Genomic DNA, 16,188 nt, shown 5'->3' with positions numbered 1-16,188 from the left:
CATTCACCTGCTCGCAGCGGCTGAACACAAACCCTGCTGCTGTTTTGTTGGTCTCAGAGTTGTAGTTTTAGTTTTTCATCAAAGCTCTTTAAACTCATCACTGTGTGAGTCGAGTGGATCTCCAGCCTTAAACTAACTATCCTAACCTATGAGCAGCTGTCAGTGGTTAAATAAACCAGACGAAACCCGCTGAGCTTGGTTTGTTTGGGTCAGGTTTGGTTGGAGGTCAGCTCATGTGCGAACACAAACAGTCTGACACACCTGAGCCGGGCAGTGGACGCCCATTAAAGACTGTAGGAACATTGCCATGGGGGGCTGTAATTCTTGGAAGTCTGGGAGGAGGAATGACCTTTGACCTTGCAGTAATGTGCACCCCTGCTCCCGTGGAGCCGAGGATTTCTACCTGCTGTTCACAAACTGTAACCGACATGGAAACTGAGTCTAGGGCTGGGCCATATCATACTGTTCACGGTAATAGCGGTGTAATGTTGGGCAACGATAAGAAAATGAAATATCGCGATAGAATATGGGCAAAACGCGCATGCGCAGTGCCTTTGTTTTCATACGCACATGGCGGAAAAAGCATGGCGGCGACGGAGAATGAGAAGGGCGAAAGCGGATCGTTGAATGAAACTGAAGAATTGGTTTGTAAAAATGGTGCAACTTCAGTGGTGTGGAACTGGTTTAGCTTTCGTCCGTCAGATACACAACAAAGCACTATTTTTGGTAGAGCATGCTAGTGGGCCATCATTATTACCGTGTTCTTTGGAAAATACGGCACACTTAAAATCAATCCTTTGATTTTTCTGAAAATCGACAGCGCCCCTTATAATCCCGTGTGCCCTATGTATGAATTCTGGTTGTGTTTACTGACCTCGAAACAATTTTATGTCGTACACGGCGCTCAAAAATCTGTCAAATGCTTTAGTACGACTTTGCTACGAACCCGCACCGCTTGATGGATTGTCAGAGCATTACGGCTCTATTTGTGGATATTTTACATGGTTATGCCGAGGATATGTCGGCCAATTTCCACTGGAAATGCCTTTTGGTTAAACTGTCAGCAAGGAATTTGCATTTGCACTGTTAAATTTTTATATGACTTTAATGCACATAAAAAGCAGCTAAAATCTGCTCACGTCATCAGTGTTTTTCACTTTTTAAGATTATGTTCACATGCATTTGTCATTTCAGCAACTAAAGCTTCAACTTTTCCACAAAACCCAAATTTTATTTTTTTTCTCCAGAAATACACGTGCGTCTAATCCTTTCTGTATTGACAGCAACATGTCAGTGATGTCAAGCTGTTTCTATGTTTTTATGCCGAGGATATGTTGGCCAATTTCCACTGGAAATGCCTTTTGGTTAAACTGTCAGCAAGGAATTTGTATTTGCACTGTTACATTTTTATATAACTTTAATGCACATAAAAAAAACAGCTGCTTGTTTAAGTGAAAATACATTGATTTTCTTTTTTTTTGCACTAATAAAGTTGTGGAGCTGTAAAGTATTTTGTCTAGTGTCAATTATATCATCAGTTATATCGTTATCGCAAATTTTCACTCCAGAAGGTTCACATGTTCAGAGTTGCTTCTAGAAAAGATTTCATATATTAAAAAAAACTTTACTCTCTTCACAGGTATGTGAAAACAAAGTACTTTACATTTCTGTTGTAAGAACATTATACTTGTATTCATGTTACTCTTTATTGTTGCAGAAAAGTCTTGTGTTTACAGGACATCACTTTAGAGATGAAATCCTAGAATTTTACTGCTCAGACGGTTTGTTAGTACAGCAACCTCACAGCAGCCAGGTCATTAAAAATGACCAATGACATGGAGCATTTTTAATGTCAGGAAAAATGCTTTAAAACACTCCAACAGCACAAACACGGTCCCGAGGTCCAGTTCAGGGTGAAGATGGCAGACAGCTAGCAGCTACGTGCCACCTGTCAGTCAAAGAAGCCACTTCCCTAATAATGCAAACTGAAGCCAATTGTGATATTTGTCTCTGACTTCTGATATGAAGATAAACTGTTGGTCTCCTTTGTCTTCAGTATATAAAACTGTGCCACCTGTATATAGTGATACCCTTTTTTTGCTTATTCCTCTCTTTTGCTTTCTCTTTATTCTGTAACTAAAGTTTAACGGCAGTTTTATGAAGAAGGAAATTACTTACAGAGACTAAACAGTTGGTGTATCAGGCTGTAAACATGTTTATTTCTGCTGTAAAATTTTAACATAGGACTGACTCACTTTAGTGAACCATGGTCACTAAAAATGCAAAGATTTATTACATGTGTGTGATGTCATGATTCAGACTCTCAGTGTTTCTATGAATTATAATCAGTAAAGTGAAAACGTGTCCTTGAATACTTGAAAATCTCTGCACCTCTACCTCTGTACCTCCTCTCTTGAGTTTGGAGAGTTTTTAAATTTGAGGAGGTTTGAGGGTGCCGTCACCCTGAAGACAGATTCTCCTTTGTGTCTCTAGACTTGTGTCTCTAGGCTTAGCGCTGAGGTTCAGGTGAGGTCCAGGTGAGTTTCCTGCTGCAGAGCTGGGACATGGCTCACTGAGCGCGCGCTGTGGTTTCTGCACTCTGACTTCATGCTGCAAACAGCTGAGCTCAGCCTCCTACTGCACAAGCCTGCGACTGTTTTCTGCCTGGAAACCGTTTTTTATGGACGGATCGCCCGCCTGTGTTTTTCTCCCCCCTCCTTCCCCCTTTTTTCTCTTTTTTTACTTCACAACCTCACTGAACTTGGAGTTGAAAATGAACTCACATCACCCCGGCCTGCTGCCTCTGTTCCACTTTCATCTCTGCAGCTTCTCTGACATCCAGGATGTGTTTGAGCCGCCACCGCCGACCTGAAGGTGCTGTGAGGCAGCAGGTGAAGCTGAAGGTGCATCTTTGTCTGACTTAGACAGGATGTCATCACTTCCACCACACGTGTCAGAACGATGACGACTGCGGTGATGATAATGATGCGGCTGCTTAAAGGGTTAACCTGCAGCGACAACAAAGGAGGGAGGAAGAGGAGGCAGTGGGTGCTGCCTTTTAGCCCCGCCCTGAAATTCTTTATTGGAGAGGCTGTTTACAACCTCGCCGCATAGGAGTCCCCGGGTTCATCAGCCCTGCGGGGAGGGGGCGAGGAGGAGGGCTCACGAGAGCGAGGAGAGAAATGTTACAGGAAGAAGACAATAAGAGACGATGGTGAGGCCTCCAGAGCCGCCGCTTTGTTTCTTTGTCTCGTTTCTGTGAATTTAACGTGCACATGTCTGAGGCTCCGCGCGCACGTGAGGAAGAGGAGGGAGAAGAAGACGAGATTGTGTAGTTTCAGCTCTGCAGTGAAGAGAAAGTGTTTACATGTCCCTGCTGCAGCATGAAACAGTGAGCACATCACAGCCACGCCACACCAGCTTCACTAAAGAAGGAAAATCTGCTCACGTCGTCAGTGTTTTTCACTTTTTAAGATTATGTTCACATGCATTTGTCATTTCAGCCACTAAAGCTTCAACTTTTCCACAAACCCAAAATTTAAATTTTTTTCTCCAGAAATACACCTGTGTCTAATCCTTTCTGTATTGACAGCAACATGTCAGTAATGTCAAGCTGTTTCTATCATGTCACCAGTAAAATTATTTTTTTGTCTTAGCAGTGTGTCTCATTTCTGACATTAAATCATAAGAAAGCATTTTTAAAATCTATTTCTGTTTTACATGATCACGATTCAAAGAATATGTATGTATATACACAAATTAATTCCTAATAGAAAACATGTGAAAGTAAATGTGCCTGTGTTTGACAGAAAAGACCTCATTAAAAACACTCAAAAATAAGATTCTGAGTTTTCAGTTAAATATAGAATAGTGTAAATGCACCATAACTGTTGTATTTTAGGTAAATGAGTGTGAATAAACAGGTATTTCTTAATGATACTCCATATTTAGAGAGGCTGAGACAGTCAACACGCTCCACACTCAGTGTATTTACTAACGTTTTACCATGATTTTAACCGTAAACGTTTAAAAACATGCCGGTGACGCGGTGTTTCTGGTGTGGCCGTGTGTCTGCAGTGTGTTTTCCTCGGTTTTACCTGCTTTCACCTGTCCTTTTTTGTTCCTTTTTCACTCCATCTGCAGTTTACATGCCTGTCGCGCGCGTCCCCGCGGTCCCGCCTCGCGCCTCCCAACCTTTCCCCCAGTTCGAGCGCGCCGCTGGGTTCACCGGGTTTACTCTGACACCGCTGACTCCGCGGCCACGCCCCCCGACAGCCACGCACCCCGCCGCGGGCCAATCGCGTGACGCTCACGTAGCGATCACGCACCGCCTCGCCCGTGATTGGCCGCGGCCCGCTACACCTTTGACTTTGATTGGCTGCGTGTTACCACCCGCCAGACCGCTCTGAATTTCGTTTCTGTGTTTTTTGTTTTTTTTCCGGTGCTCTCAGCTGAAGCCAGTCTGCTGGCAGCGGCTCAGCGCTCCGACTGAAGCTCCAGTAGCTGTACACGGAGTTGCCGCCGACCCTTTCTCCACTCCTCCGTCCGCTCTTTCTCTTCGTCAACTCAGCCTCGCTGCTGTCAGGTCAGTTTCCAGAAACTTGGAATGTTAGAACTGTGCGGTACCGCCCGGGGCTCCAGAACCTCCGGGTTCGGGGTCCGGGGACGGAGCGGTTCTGCAGCCCCGGTCGGGTTGTTTCGGCTCGGCTCGGCTGGGCTGTGTTGGCGCTGTCTGCTGGTTTATCTGAGGTCACAGTGAACCCAGTCACTCCTGTGTGTGCGCGCGCGCGTGAGCAGTACCAACAGTTGCATCCCTGCAGTGCATCGCTCACCGCTGCAGAAACTTTACAGATGTTTTCTTTGTTTTGGTACAGTTGATGCTTTCGGTTCCGTGTCGTCGATTAATTAGCCGGACAGGATTGACTGATTTGATTGATTTTGATATTTTCGAGCGGCTCTCAGCGTCGTTGTGTTCAGTTTGTTTCTTTGGCTTGTGACAGTGAAGCCAGTAGTTTGAGTTTCACCTGGCATGTTCTCACTGTTCTCTAACACAGATTAATTGATTAATCCGATTTTAAATTTTTTAGTACATTTTTTTTTTGTCTAAGTTTGTTTTTGCAAGTGTGTTTCAGTCTCTCGTGTGCCAGTTTGTTTTTCTTTATTAAACATGACATTAATTTGATTATTTTGATGTTGATCATGCAAATTTTTCATTTCCTTTAATATTTTGGCTAAACAGTTAAATTGATTTTCATCCTCTTAATGTGACTGTAAATTAATTATTTTGACAATGATCAGATGATATTTTCTTTGGTTTGACTAAACAATTAATCCATTAATTGTAAACCTGTTGAGCAAAATAATCTATTATTAATTTGATGACTCTCATGAATTTAGATTCTTTGGTCTGAGCTCACTGTAGTAATTAAAGATCGGTTTCACTGTCACTGACTCAATAAAATGTTAAAATCATTTACATTCATTTTGATTTGCATTTGGCTCTAATAGGAAACGCCTGCTTCATTACTGCTGATTTAAAATAATCACGTTTTCATGAGTGCATGTTTTACCTGTTTAAACAGTGTAAAGCAAATATTTGCACCTGAAGCTGACGTGTAAAATTCTGTGTGTTTTTGTTCTAAAAACCAGTTAAAGTTATTTTCCATAAAATAAATCCTAATGTGGCGTCTCTGATTTTCCTGCGATTTGACTGTGTGAATCAGACTCAGCCTCAGTTTCATCCCAGAAATCTGCACTGAACACAAAGAAAATGCAGAGGAAGAGAAACCTGACAACACACCAGGAATCAATCCGAGTCACGCAGAAAAAAAGATCTCAGAATTAAAAACAGAAAGTGTGTCTGGAGCAATAAATGCATCCCAAGCTTCTCAATCAGGTGTGAGTGTGTCGGGGAACAGGTGTTATTAATCGTGGAGCCCAGTTGATTATTAGCACATTAAAGGCAGCGAGCGGCGTTCATTTATGAGTAAACCTTGTTGTTTCTCTGTCAATAGGTGTGGTGTGTTTTTGTGGTCGTGGGGAATCAGAGTGCGGGGTCTGTGTGTGTTTGTGTTGAAACGGATTGTTTTGTCCAACTATACTTCCTGTCAGGAGCTTCCTCTCTCTATCTCTCTCTCTCACAGGGAGAGTTGGTTCATGTCAGTGTGGGAGGAGGAGTGGGCGGGGCTTGTTCATGATGGGGTTTTTTTGTTTTGTTTTGTTTTTTTCTCCTATTTTTGTTAGCACCTCCCGCAATCTATTCTGGGTGCAGTGAGGTTCCCCATCAGGCAGGGTGAGAGGTTGGGTGTACCCACTATATCCCCCCCCCCCCCCCTCCGCCTGTTCTCTCTGTTTACATCGTTATCTCTCGCCCCTCGCTTGCCCTCCTCCCCCTCTTCCTCCCTTCCTGTACGTGCTGCTAAGCAGATGCCAGCCAAGCAGCCAGGAGCCCTTTGTCCCCGAGTCACCTCCCATCTACAGTTCTCGCCCCTTTAATTAATTAATTTATTTCCTGATGTGGTAGATGCAGCTCAGCCGGAGGTGGGAAAACTGTGACATCATTGGTCATTAGATGGGAGGTGTTTGGCTTTATCCGTGGAGTAAGAGGAAGAAAGAAAGAAAAAGAAGCTGGGCTGTGAGGCAGACGCTCAACAGTTTATAGGATAGTGAGCACTAACAGTGCGTTTAAGTCATATGGGAGAAAGAAGACGGTCCACTGCCTGCTTGCCATCACCCTCAATTAGCTTCCAGAAGTTGCCTGTGTAGCTAAAGCCCAACAGAAACTTCGATGAGACCAGAAGAAGCAGCTGGTTGTGGCTGAACTACCCTCTGCCCATGTCTCTACCCATGCCCCTCTTTAGGTTTCCAGAAGCAGTCCAGTCAGATGAAAGTGGGCTTTGATTGGAGCATGACTGATATACCTGTGAAGCTGATATTGGCTATTTCCCAATATATCATTATCAGAATGTATAACAGCCGAAAAATAAATCAAAGTAAGGAAGACACGGGAGAAACGATTACTTGTCCACGAGAGGACACTCTGCAACTTCCCTGTTGGCAACATATGTTTGGAAACTCCCACCAAATTCAGTCTTTAAGTCTGATGTTATTAGCCATTTCCGGGTCCAAACTTTGCTTCAGGTCCCAAAGTCAAATGAACACTGTGGCATAACTGAGAGTTAAAAACTGTCTAAATTCTTTCATGTTCAATAAAATGGTCAGTGTGGTTTCTTTACCAGGTGTAACAATTACATTTAACATCCGGGCATCCATGAAAACTGAATTTATGAAGTTTAACGGAGTTTGAAGTTAGCAGGGAGTTAGCTCGCTAGCTTCCATGTTTAAAAGTTGCTACAGTGGTAATAAAAACCCAGAGACCGACAGTGATTACTGACCATTTTTGGGTCTTGTTCATATTAAATAGAACAAGATACAAAACATTAAAATATGTTAAAAAGACAACAACTTAATAAACACACAGCAGTTTGAACCCGGAAGCAGGGTTCATACGTCATCACTTAAGAAACGAATAGCAACCAGCTATTGATCCATGCGGAGGTGGGCGGAGTGTAATCAAATGATCCTTGACTTGTGATAATAAAATAAGGTTACTTTTACTCCATCATCATAATATTGCTGCAGAGACTCATAAATAACAACCTAACAAACGTCTGGGAACTTTGTTCATGTTTCCTGTGTTTTAAATTTTTACTTTTATATTTTGAATCAGGTTTAAACACACTCAGGCTCTAGCTTTTAGGGTAGAGTGTAGCTGAATGTGCCAAAAACTGCAGTACCTCTAACATCCAGCAGAGGCTCCAGCAGCATTCAAAATGGTAAATGGCCTGTATTTATATAGCGCTTTACTATCCCCTAAGGACCCCAAAGCGCTTTACATATCCAGTCATCCACCCATTCACACACACATTCACACACTGGTGATGGCAAGCTACATTGTAGCCACAGCCACCCTGGGGCGCACTGACAGAGGCGAGGCTGCCGGACACTGGCGCCACCGGGCCCTCTGACCACCACCAGTAGGCAACGGGTGAAGTGTCTTGCCCAAGGACACAACGACCGAGACTGTCCGAGCCGGGGCTCGAACCGGCAACCTTCCGATTACAAGGCGAACTCCTAACTCTTGAGCCACGATCGCCCCAAAACAAAAAATGGGGCAGAGACAGACATGCGGCAAAGAGCCACGGGTCGAACTCGAACCCGGGCTCCCCACTCTCCGGGCCACCAGCGCCATTTGGTCGTAATTCTGCGCTTCTGAGCTGATTTTTGCTTTAAAATCACAGAAAATAATCCGATTAAAGTGACGAGAAATGCTAAAGTCTTTTAAAACTGACCTTTGACCTCTCGACTGTTCTCAGGTCAGCCGTGTGGACAGACAGACAGCAGCAGCCATGGAGCAGAAGTCGTACGTCGAGTACCATGACCTGGAGGCTGCCGAAGCGCTCGTCAGCATGAGCTTCTGGGGTCAAAGGTCGCACAAGCCCCGCCCACTGACGCCCACCTCTGACTCCTGTGACTCTATCCAACTCCACTCGGAGGGCACAGATACACCAAAAGACCTGATCGCCCTCTCCTCGCTGGTAAGAACCAATACAGTCAGAACGTTAGAAAATGTTAAATGCACACGCATGACTAAATGACCTCATCAGACACATCGTTACCATATTTATAAAAATGTAACACAAAAAATTCTTTCTAGGTTTTTCATTATTTAGTTAACTACTTAATTTGTTTTAAGTAATTTTCTTCTGTGAATGAATTCGTAGCATTTGGGATCCGTCTGTCTAACACCCGCTTTCTCTCTCAGTGTATAACTCCGCCTCAAAGTCCAAGCTTCGCCGAGGCCTCTGCAACCCCCATCCTCACCATCGCCTCCAAACCGCACTTACCCTCCCCCGCCCTTCACAGTGACCCCCATGCCGTCACTTCAGAGACCTCAGCACTTGCACCTCACTCAGAGTCAACCTGTGTGGCTCCGCCCAGCAGAGCGATGGCCACCAGTGTCATCCGCCACACCGCTGACAGCCTCAGCCTTCCTCTGCCCAACACCGAGCTGTCAGAAACTTCCACGCAGCCTCTGCCACCACTTCTGCAGACGCTTCCAGAGGAGAAGGACGACCCTCCCCCAACTCCCGACACCCCCCCATCGCCTCCCGCCTCAGCTTCTCCACCTCACTCGCTGTCTTCCTCACCGCTGCTCTGCCAGGTTTTCCCGGTGAACGGCCGAACGGGGATGATCTCCGCCTTCGTCCAGGCCCCAGTTCAGGTGCAGGGGCCGGGCGGGCCCAAGCCAATCCTTCCCCAGTCTCCCACTTCCAGCTTCGCCCAGCCGCTGCTGCTGGGCTCCGCCGTGCCACAAGGGACTGTGATGTTTGTGGTGCCACAGCCACCCGTGCCCCAGCCACAACCAGGCCCGCAGACCGTCATGACCTTGGGCAACACCAAGCTCCTCCCACTCGCCCCAGCTCCTGTTTACATGCCGTCAGGAGCGAACAGTGGCACCTCGCAGGCAGACTTCTCTCGCAGACGGGACTACGTGTGCACCTTCCCTGGGTGCAAAAAGACCTACTTCAAGAGTTCACACCTCAAGGCTCACCTGCGCACACACACAGGTATGAGTCACCTCAGGGGAAGGAGAACCACAGACAGACACTCACCTGTCTTATAGACATGAGCTAACCACTTACGTGTCCTCTTGTTCCACAGGTGAGAAGCCATTTAGCTGTCACTGGGAGGGCTGTGACAAGCGGTTCGCCCGCTCCGATGAGCTTTCCCGCCACCGCCGCACGCACACTGGTGAGAAGAAGTTTGTCTGCAGCGTGTGTGAACGGCGGTTCATGCGCAGCGACCATCTGACCAAACACGCCCGACGGCACATGACTACCAAGAGGCCGTCATCGTGGCCCGGCGAAACCCGAGACCTCAGCAAAGGCGCCCTGCCAAAGGGTCAGAACAGAGGACCGGCACTTCCCGTTGGCGTGCTGGTTCCTGCTGCCAACTAACTAACAGACTAGTGTCACTCACAGGGCCATCTCAGGAGCCCCGGGGGGAGGGGCCAAACACCGACCAGACTCTTAAAGAGTGACTGTGACTGGTTGTTTCAATCAGCTCCGCCCACCACATCAGGACGATGTTTTGTACTCGGCTACGTTTACACGACCTCAGAACAGGGTCAGACACACCTGGACTCATTTTACAGGGACCTGTCCTGCTCACTTCCTGCTCTGAACGGTAGCTTAGCATGAATGGCAGTTTAAAATAAGCCATCCATTCATGATCTCTCTAAAAAAAAGACGCCATGGCTCAGTTCTTACTGGCTTCTCATTGGCCAGGGTCTGGAAGCCTGCTGAGGGGAGAACAGTAGATTTACTATATTACTATTATAGATAAGCTATATTAGTATATGGAAGTTCAGGAAACAGGCGCCATTGAACGAGGGCGTTTTGTCCTTAACCGACCAATCAGCTTCACTGTGAGAAAAATTGAAGGACCTTTATTACCAGGAAGTGATTGCTCTTCTATATAAGGAGATCTGTCACTAGCTGCTGTCAGCTTGTCACAGAAGTGACAGGAAAAAACCCAAAAAGACCCAAAAACCCTGTTGGTCCCATGTTTGAAGTTTCAGCACATGTATGACGCAGACAGGAGAGCAGAGCAGGTCCCTTCAGGAGTTTAAGGCCGTCCTTCGAGTGGAGGAGGCGCTCAGATGAATCCAGTTCTTTTCTATGTTCATGCTGCCGAGAGTTGAACGATCTGAGTGCCGCCGTTTTCCTGTTACTTTTGTTAACGTAGACATAGCCGTCATCAGCAGAGGACGGCAAGCTTTCTCCACCATTCTCAGGACATTTTATTCCCACGATCCACAAACACACCGCCGCAGGAGGAGGAGGACCTGAAGGCACCAGGCTGCTACTCACTCACAGACATCCACACAAAGCCGATGTTGCACTGGAATATTTTTGAATCTCACTTGTTTTTGTACTCTCTCTCTCTCTCTCTCTCTCTCTCCCCCGCCGTGTACCATCACGGCTGCGTCTTTTTAGCGACTCGTTAGCGACCTGTTAGCGACTCGTGTACACTCTTATTGTTTGCCAAAGCCTCAGTATCATGCTTCTTAGCCCACTTCTGTTCTGACTGTAAATACTGTAAATATCTTGATATCTATATGAGTGTTATGTGTAATCCAATCTACATTTATTCACAGTACGAGATATTAATATTTTAAGAGTCTGTGGACAGTATTCATTACTGTGATACTACCTACTATCTTTGCTTTACACATTATTATTATTATTCTTATTATCATTGTTAATATTATTATTATTATTATTATTATTATTATTATTTAATAAACATTCGTTGAGGAAAGTGCTGTTTTTGATAGTTTGATTTGGCCCATAGTGTAGCCAGTAAAAATACCTCATGTTATTAAATGTTATTCTTAATAATAACAGCTTATATTAAAATAATCCTTTTCTTTTTCTTTCGAACATTTACCTGTACACCACGGTGATGGTGAAGAAAATGGCTTTTATAATAAAATGTTACCACGAGGCTGGCACCAGCTGTTTTTTGCGTTTGTCTGCAGTCATTGTTTCACTGAGAATTTCAACAGCTGGAAAAACTTTACTCATCAATACTTTTGTGATTTTTGACTAAAAGTCGAATTTTGTACTTGGCGTCTGTGTTTTAAGCAAAACTAAAACGCTGCAGTGAAGCACATTGCTCCAGCCTGGCTCATGTTACTGATCCAACTCCACAGTAAACATGCAGCACATTTTAAATCCACGTGGATGCCCCGGGGGTATTTGGGGTTCAGTAACTTGCTCAGGGACTCTTCAGATGGATGCAGTAGCTGAGGAACCTCAGAGTGATTAGCATCTCGCTCTAAATCTTGAGCCAGTCTAAGCACCGTGATTTTTAAAGGCGCTATATAAATACAGGCCATTTACCATTTACCATTTTTTTTGGAGGGGAACCCTCAGGTCGGGTGTAGCTTTTCAGTAAAGTCCCATACTGGATGTTTCTTTGCATGTAGGCGAGTGAGTGAATTCAGTGAATAATCAGCATTGTTGACCTCAGTATAAACTGATGTCTGATTTGTTGGTGTGTAAACTCCACCACAAGCTGCACTGACCTGTCTGTATGTAATCACCATACTTCAATCTGTTTTTCACCATGTTTAACATAATTCAGCAGCTGCACATCCTGTACAGATCCAATATCTGATTTTAAAAAATGTATTTTATGTTCACATAAAACATTTACATTTCCAGTTTAACACGTCACTTGCTCTGCAGTGCTTACCTTTAAAAATAATCTCTCATCTTGCTCAACTGTCCTCCTTTTCCCCATCTCGGAGTGAGGTTCTCATTCGTCTTCCTGCCTGTTGCACAGCAGCTGGGCCTTTGTCACACAGCATGTCTGAGAGCTAAACTGCACACTAAGAGTCTGTGTTTGCTTACATTTGATGAACTCATTTAAAAGTTGGATTTTAAATTTCCTGCCACTTAAAAAGCGTTCCTCCCTTACAAACAAACAAATGACCTCTAAATTCAACTTCTACACATACAAACATGTGATTTTATGATCTGACATTAAGATCAATTAAAAGGTAAGCCTAATTTACTTATTTAAAATTATTTTTTCATTTGCCAGTGGACAGCCATCTTTAAAATGGCCACCATCTTGAGTTTTAAAATGGCTGGTGGGCTTTAAAAACAAAACTGTACAATAAAGGAGTTGATGTGGCCTCAGAGCAGGAAGATCCTGGCTTTGAATGCACCAGCCGGGGTTCTCCCTGTTCCTTGGTGGGTTCTCTAGCTTCCTCACACATGTGGTTTAGGTTAACTGGTAACTCTTGGCCAAAGCTGTGAATGTGAATGTGAATCTCTTCACTCTCTGACAGCTGGATGGATAGTCTCCATGTTAGCTGGCATATATGAGAGAGATAAGTGTGTGTACTTATATCCCCCCAGGAATAGTCTTCCTGTAAAGCTCAGTTATCGGCTGAACTATTAAACATTTTAAACCTCATTAATACATGAAAATTAGCACCTGTTCTAGGCTAACTCGCACTTGTGTAATGTTTCTGTTAAAATGGTAAAAAATAAACGACATCATCATGTTTTCACAAATTAAAGGAATATTTAATGTTGTAATATTAGATTAACAGAATAGAACAGTAAAGATTGCTTATAAAATATATATATTTTAGGCTTGCTATAGCAAATTTAAATGTTATGTTATGTTTAAAATACTTTTTAAAAATAGTTTGGGCACAAAAAATTAAAGCATTAATTGGCATTAAGGACATAACCAGGTTAGCGTTGCATAAAGCTAGCTAGTACTGGCTTCATCCACAGGTCAGAAATATCCAACTGTTTAAAAGTGACTGTAGGGTAATTCTGAAAACACCACACAAAGAAAACCCTCAAAGCAGGACCGAAAAAGAAGATTTGGTTGAATGTTTTTATTTTTATGTGAAAACAAGTCGGACACCACAAAGTCAATGCTTTTATATATTTCCGGTATAAAGTTTGGCGCTCAGGAGAAAAACAAAGGAAAGGGACGGGAAAAAAAATGACCATTGGAACTGCTCATCCCAAAATGCATCCCAACGAATGACCTCTGATAATTTTTTTGATTTCAGTAAAAACAAAATACAGTGTGTAATTTGTGTACTTACTGTTGTGTGTAACTGTATTTGGGGCTGCGTTTTGTTCCTGACTGCAGTGCCCACTTTTTGACTTTGCTGTTAAACGTTTCCATGGAAACAGCACCCTGTACCAATCAGAGACATTGCTTTTTGAGTTTAGGATTGTGGGTAGAGTAGTTCTTTTTCTCGACATCGTTAATAAGAGTGTTATTCTTCAAACATCGTAGCTGTCAATAAGACGCCTGTGGATGGCACATAACCAGAGTCCCTGTGGACATTTATAAAGGTTACTGCTAATAAATAATAAACTGTTTAAACTAACACAGGTTCTTCTGTGTGAAGGTTAGCTAATGCTCACAATCCAATATCACATTACAAATGAAACATTTCATTCACATGCAAACATTCACGCTCACTTTTCTGATTGTTGTTCCTATACATTCAGAGGAATGCATAAAAAATGAGCCTCACACATATCAAGTGAAACTCGTATGTTCTGTTGTTATTTTTTGTCTTTTTGGATCATTTTAAACGCCCACCGTGTTCAGTCAGCGGCATTCCTAAATAAATCACAGCCAGTCCTCTTTATTTTCCTGATTTTAAGTCCTTCACTGGGCAAAATGGCGGCTTCGTTGCGCTGTGTGGAGATAAATGAGGTTAATTCTCCAGCTTCACAGTTTCGTTTCCTCCGTGTGTGAAGTTTCTGCTCCACGACAGCAGAGTTACACAACCCGAGCTCCGCGCTCTCTGCCCACACCACCAGGTAGCAACCGCCATCCAATCACCACGTGGGGCTGAGGGGGTGTGACCAATGGGAGCACACGTCGTCATGACTTGGCCCGTGAGAGGGGGCGTGTCATCTGTGTTGAATGGTTTCCGCCCCTTTGTCTTACTGACCGACATTCGGCTGGAGCCAAAGTAAAATATAAAGTAAAAATAGAAGAAAAAACAGTGGAGTCTGGTGGAGGCCGTGGGCGGGGAAACAGTGACGCCATGTGGTAATGTGAGGTATTAAACGCACTACAGAACAATAAAACAAACGATTATGACATAATCACAAGTATTACCCCTGAGAGCAGATATGTATGAGCCTAATCTGGCTCAGTTATGGCAAATGACCAGTGGGCGCTGGAGAAAAGTAAACATAACATTAAAAACCTGAACAAAAACCATGTAAACCTTAACACATGGGGGGAATATTATTCAGCAGTAAAATACTGTGATCCACAAATGATTTCAAAAGGTGGGTTCAGAGGATTTATTTTACCCCCAAACAGATTAAAATCAACCCCAAATCTTCAATAAATGACACATTTAATATTTCAATTTGCAAAACAAAACAAGGGTATGGAGGGAGGAGACACTGGAGGGAGAGGGGTGAAGCCAAACACCCCTCTCCAGATGGAAATCTGACAACAAACCTTTGGAGCAGAATATTTCTGATGTGGCTTCTTGTTTTCATGTCTAATGACAAATATAAAAATGACTCTCAAAATGCCTCAACACTGGTGTTTTTCTGCATCAAGTACAGAAAAGATTTAAAGAATGCTGACCAGTCAGTGGTAGATGCTCCTGGATTGGGAGCTTTGGCTACTGCACACATGGCTTTCCTTCGTGATGAGGGAACTGTTGTTGATGCTCCCACTTTAGGTACTGGGAAATAATGGCTACTCATTTGGCAGGCAAGCGGGAAAATGGGATCTGGAAGGGCTGTTTTCAATCTGAAGTCCAGCATTATCTCCACTGTTTGGCAGAAGCTCCAGGTTGTTGTATTTCCCTCCTATAGCCAAACTCATCTCTAACTGAGAAGTGCCCAATGAGTGTGGTGTCATCTGCAAACTCTAAATTTTACTGACTCAGTTGGTCAGTTTTCCTAATCTTTCCATGAATGGTCTGATGGTGTACTGCTATAAATTATGGGATGTAATGGCCTCTTCTGCCTCTATAAAGGATCCTTCAGTGTCTCCTCTACTAAAGGAGGTAATAAAGGAAACACTGAAGCTCCTTTCCTCAGTATTTAGAGGATTCAATCAGCTCTGATTATGGCTGCACAGACTTCTAGATCAGTCTCTACATTTGACTTTCAAAGTTTGTTTCTTCTCTGTAATGTTTGAGCAAAAATGTTCAGCTCTCATTTCAAGACACACTTTGGATCACTGTGTTGTGTTTTTATTTGCTGGGGAAAAAAACACAACATCTCGCCATTAAATTTCCATTCTGCTATACATATGAAGGAAATGTACTGCTATGTGCTGGCAGGGTTTAATGGATTTATTTGTTTTGATGATACTAAACTGGATATTTTCATATTGATGACTCTGAATTCAGCTGCTGGAACCTCCAACTGATATTTGATGGAAAAACATTCAGTATAGAAGAAAACTGGCAGACTAATCAATAATAAAAGTAATGTTTGGTAGCAGGTTTGACTGAGCTCAGAGGCGGGATGGAAGAAGCTTCTCATTAACAGTAAATCTGAAGCTTTTAACACTGCTGATTGTTTTTTGAATTGA

At 43.7% G+C, this 16,188-nt stretch overlaps 1 protein-coding gene and 2 long non-coding RNA genes across 3 annotated transcripts; 1 reads left to right on the top strand and 2 right to left on the bottom strand.

Annotated features, from left to right (window-relative positions):
• Positions 1–965: 965 nt before the first annotated feature.
• On the bottom strand, positions 966–4,194 carry LOC145420336 (uncharacterized). Its single transcript, XR_013901635.1, has 2 exons — positions 4,098–4,194; positions 966–3,343 (listed from the first exon to the last, which is right to left on the bottom strand). It is a non-coding gene; the product is annotated as an uncharacterized LOC145420336 (long non-coding RNA).
• klf11a (Kruppel like factor 11a) lies at positions 4,139–11,583 on the top strand. The gene is made up of 4 exons (XM_026142684.2): positions 4,139–4,585; positions 8,376–8,597; positions 8,825–9,629; positions 9,724–11,583. Exons 2-4 carry the CDS (start codon positions 8,409–8,411, stop codon positions 10,017–10,019), a joined length of 1,290 nt encoding a protein of 429 aa, XP_025998469.1. The 5' UTR covers positions 4,139–4,585; positions 8,376–8,408; the 3' UTR covers positions 10,020–11,583.
• Positions 11,584–13,474: 1,891 nt separating this feature from the next.
• LOC145420333 (uncharacterized) lies at positions 13,475–16,188 on the bottom strand. The gene is made up of 2 exons (XR_013901632.1): positions 14,215–16,188; positions 13,475–13,800 (listed from the first exon to the last, which is right to left on the bottom strand). It is a non-coding gene; the product is annotated as an uncharacterized LOC145420333 (long non-coding RNA).

This window comes from Astatotilapia calliptera, chromosome 15 (genome assembly GCF_964374335.1).
Source record: "Astatotilapia calliptera chromosome 15, fAstCal68.1, whole genome shotgun sequence".
Taxonomy (NCBI): domain Eukaryota; kingdom Metazoa; phylum Chordata; class Actinopteri; order Cichliformes; family Cichlidae; genus Astatotilapia; species Astatotilapia calliptera.
The sequence above is the reverse complement of the archived record's forward strand: the minus strand, read 5'-3'. Positions and strand labels throughout refer to the sequence as shown.

Excerpts from the sequence above, each read along its gene's own strand:
- klf11a (XM_026142684.2), top strand. The coding sequence starts at position 8,409 with ATGGAGCAGAAGTCGTACGTCGAGTACCATGACCTGGAGGCTGCCGAA. Across the intron at positions 8,598-8,824 it reads TGATCGCCCTCTCCTCGCTG|TGTATAACTCCGCCTCAAAG; the intron begins GTAAGAACCAAT and ends TTTCTCTCTCAG. Across the intron at positions 9,630-9,723 it reads TCACCTGCGCACACACACAG|GTGAGAAGCCATTTAGCTGT; the intron begins GTATGAGTCACC and ends CTTGTTCCACAG.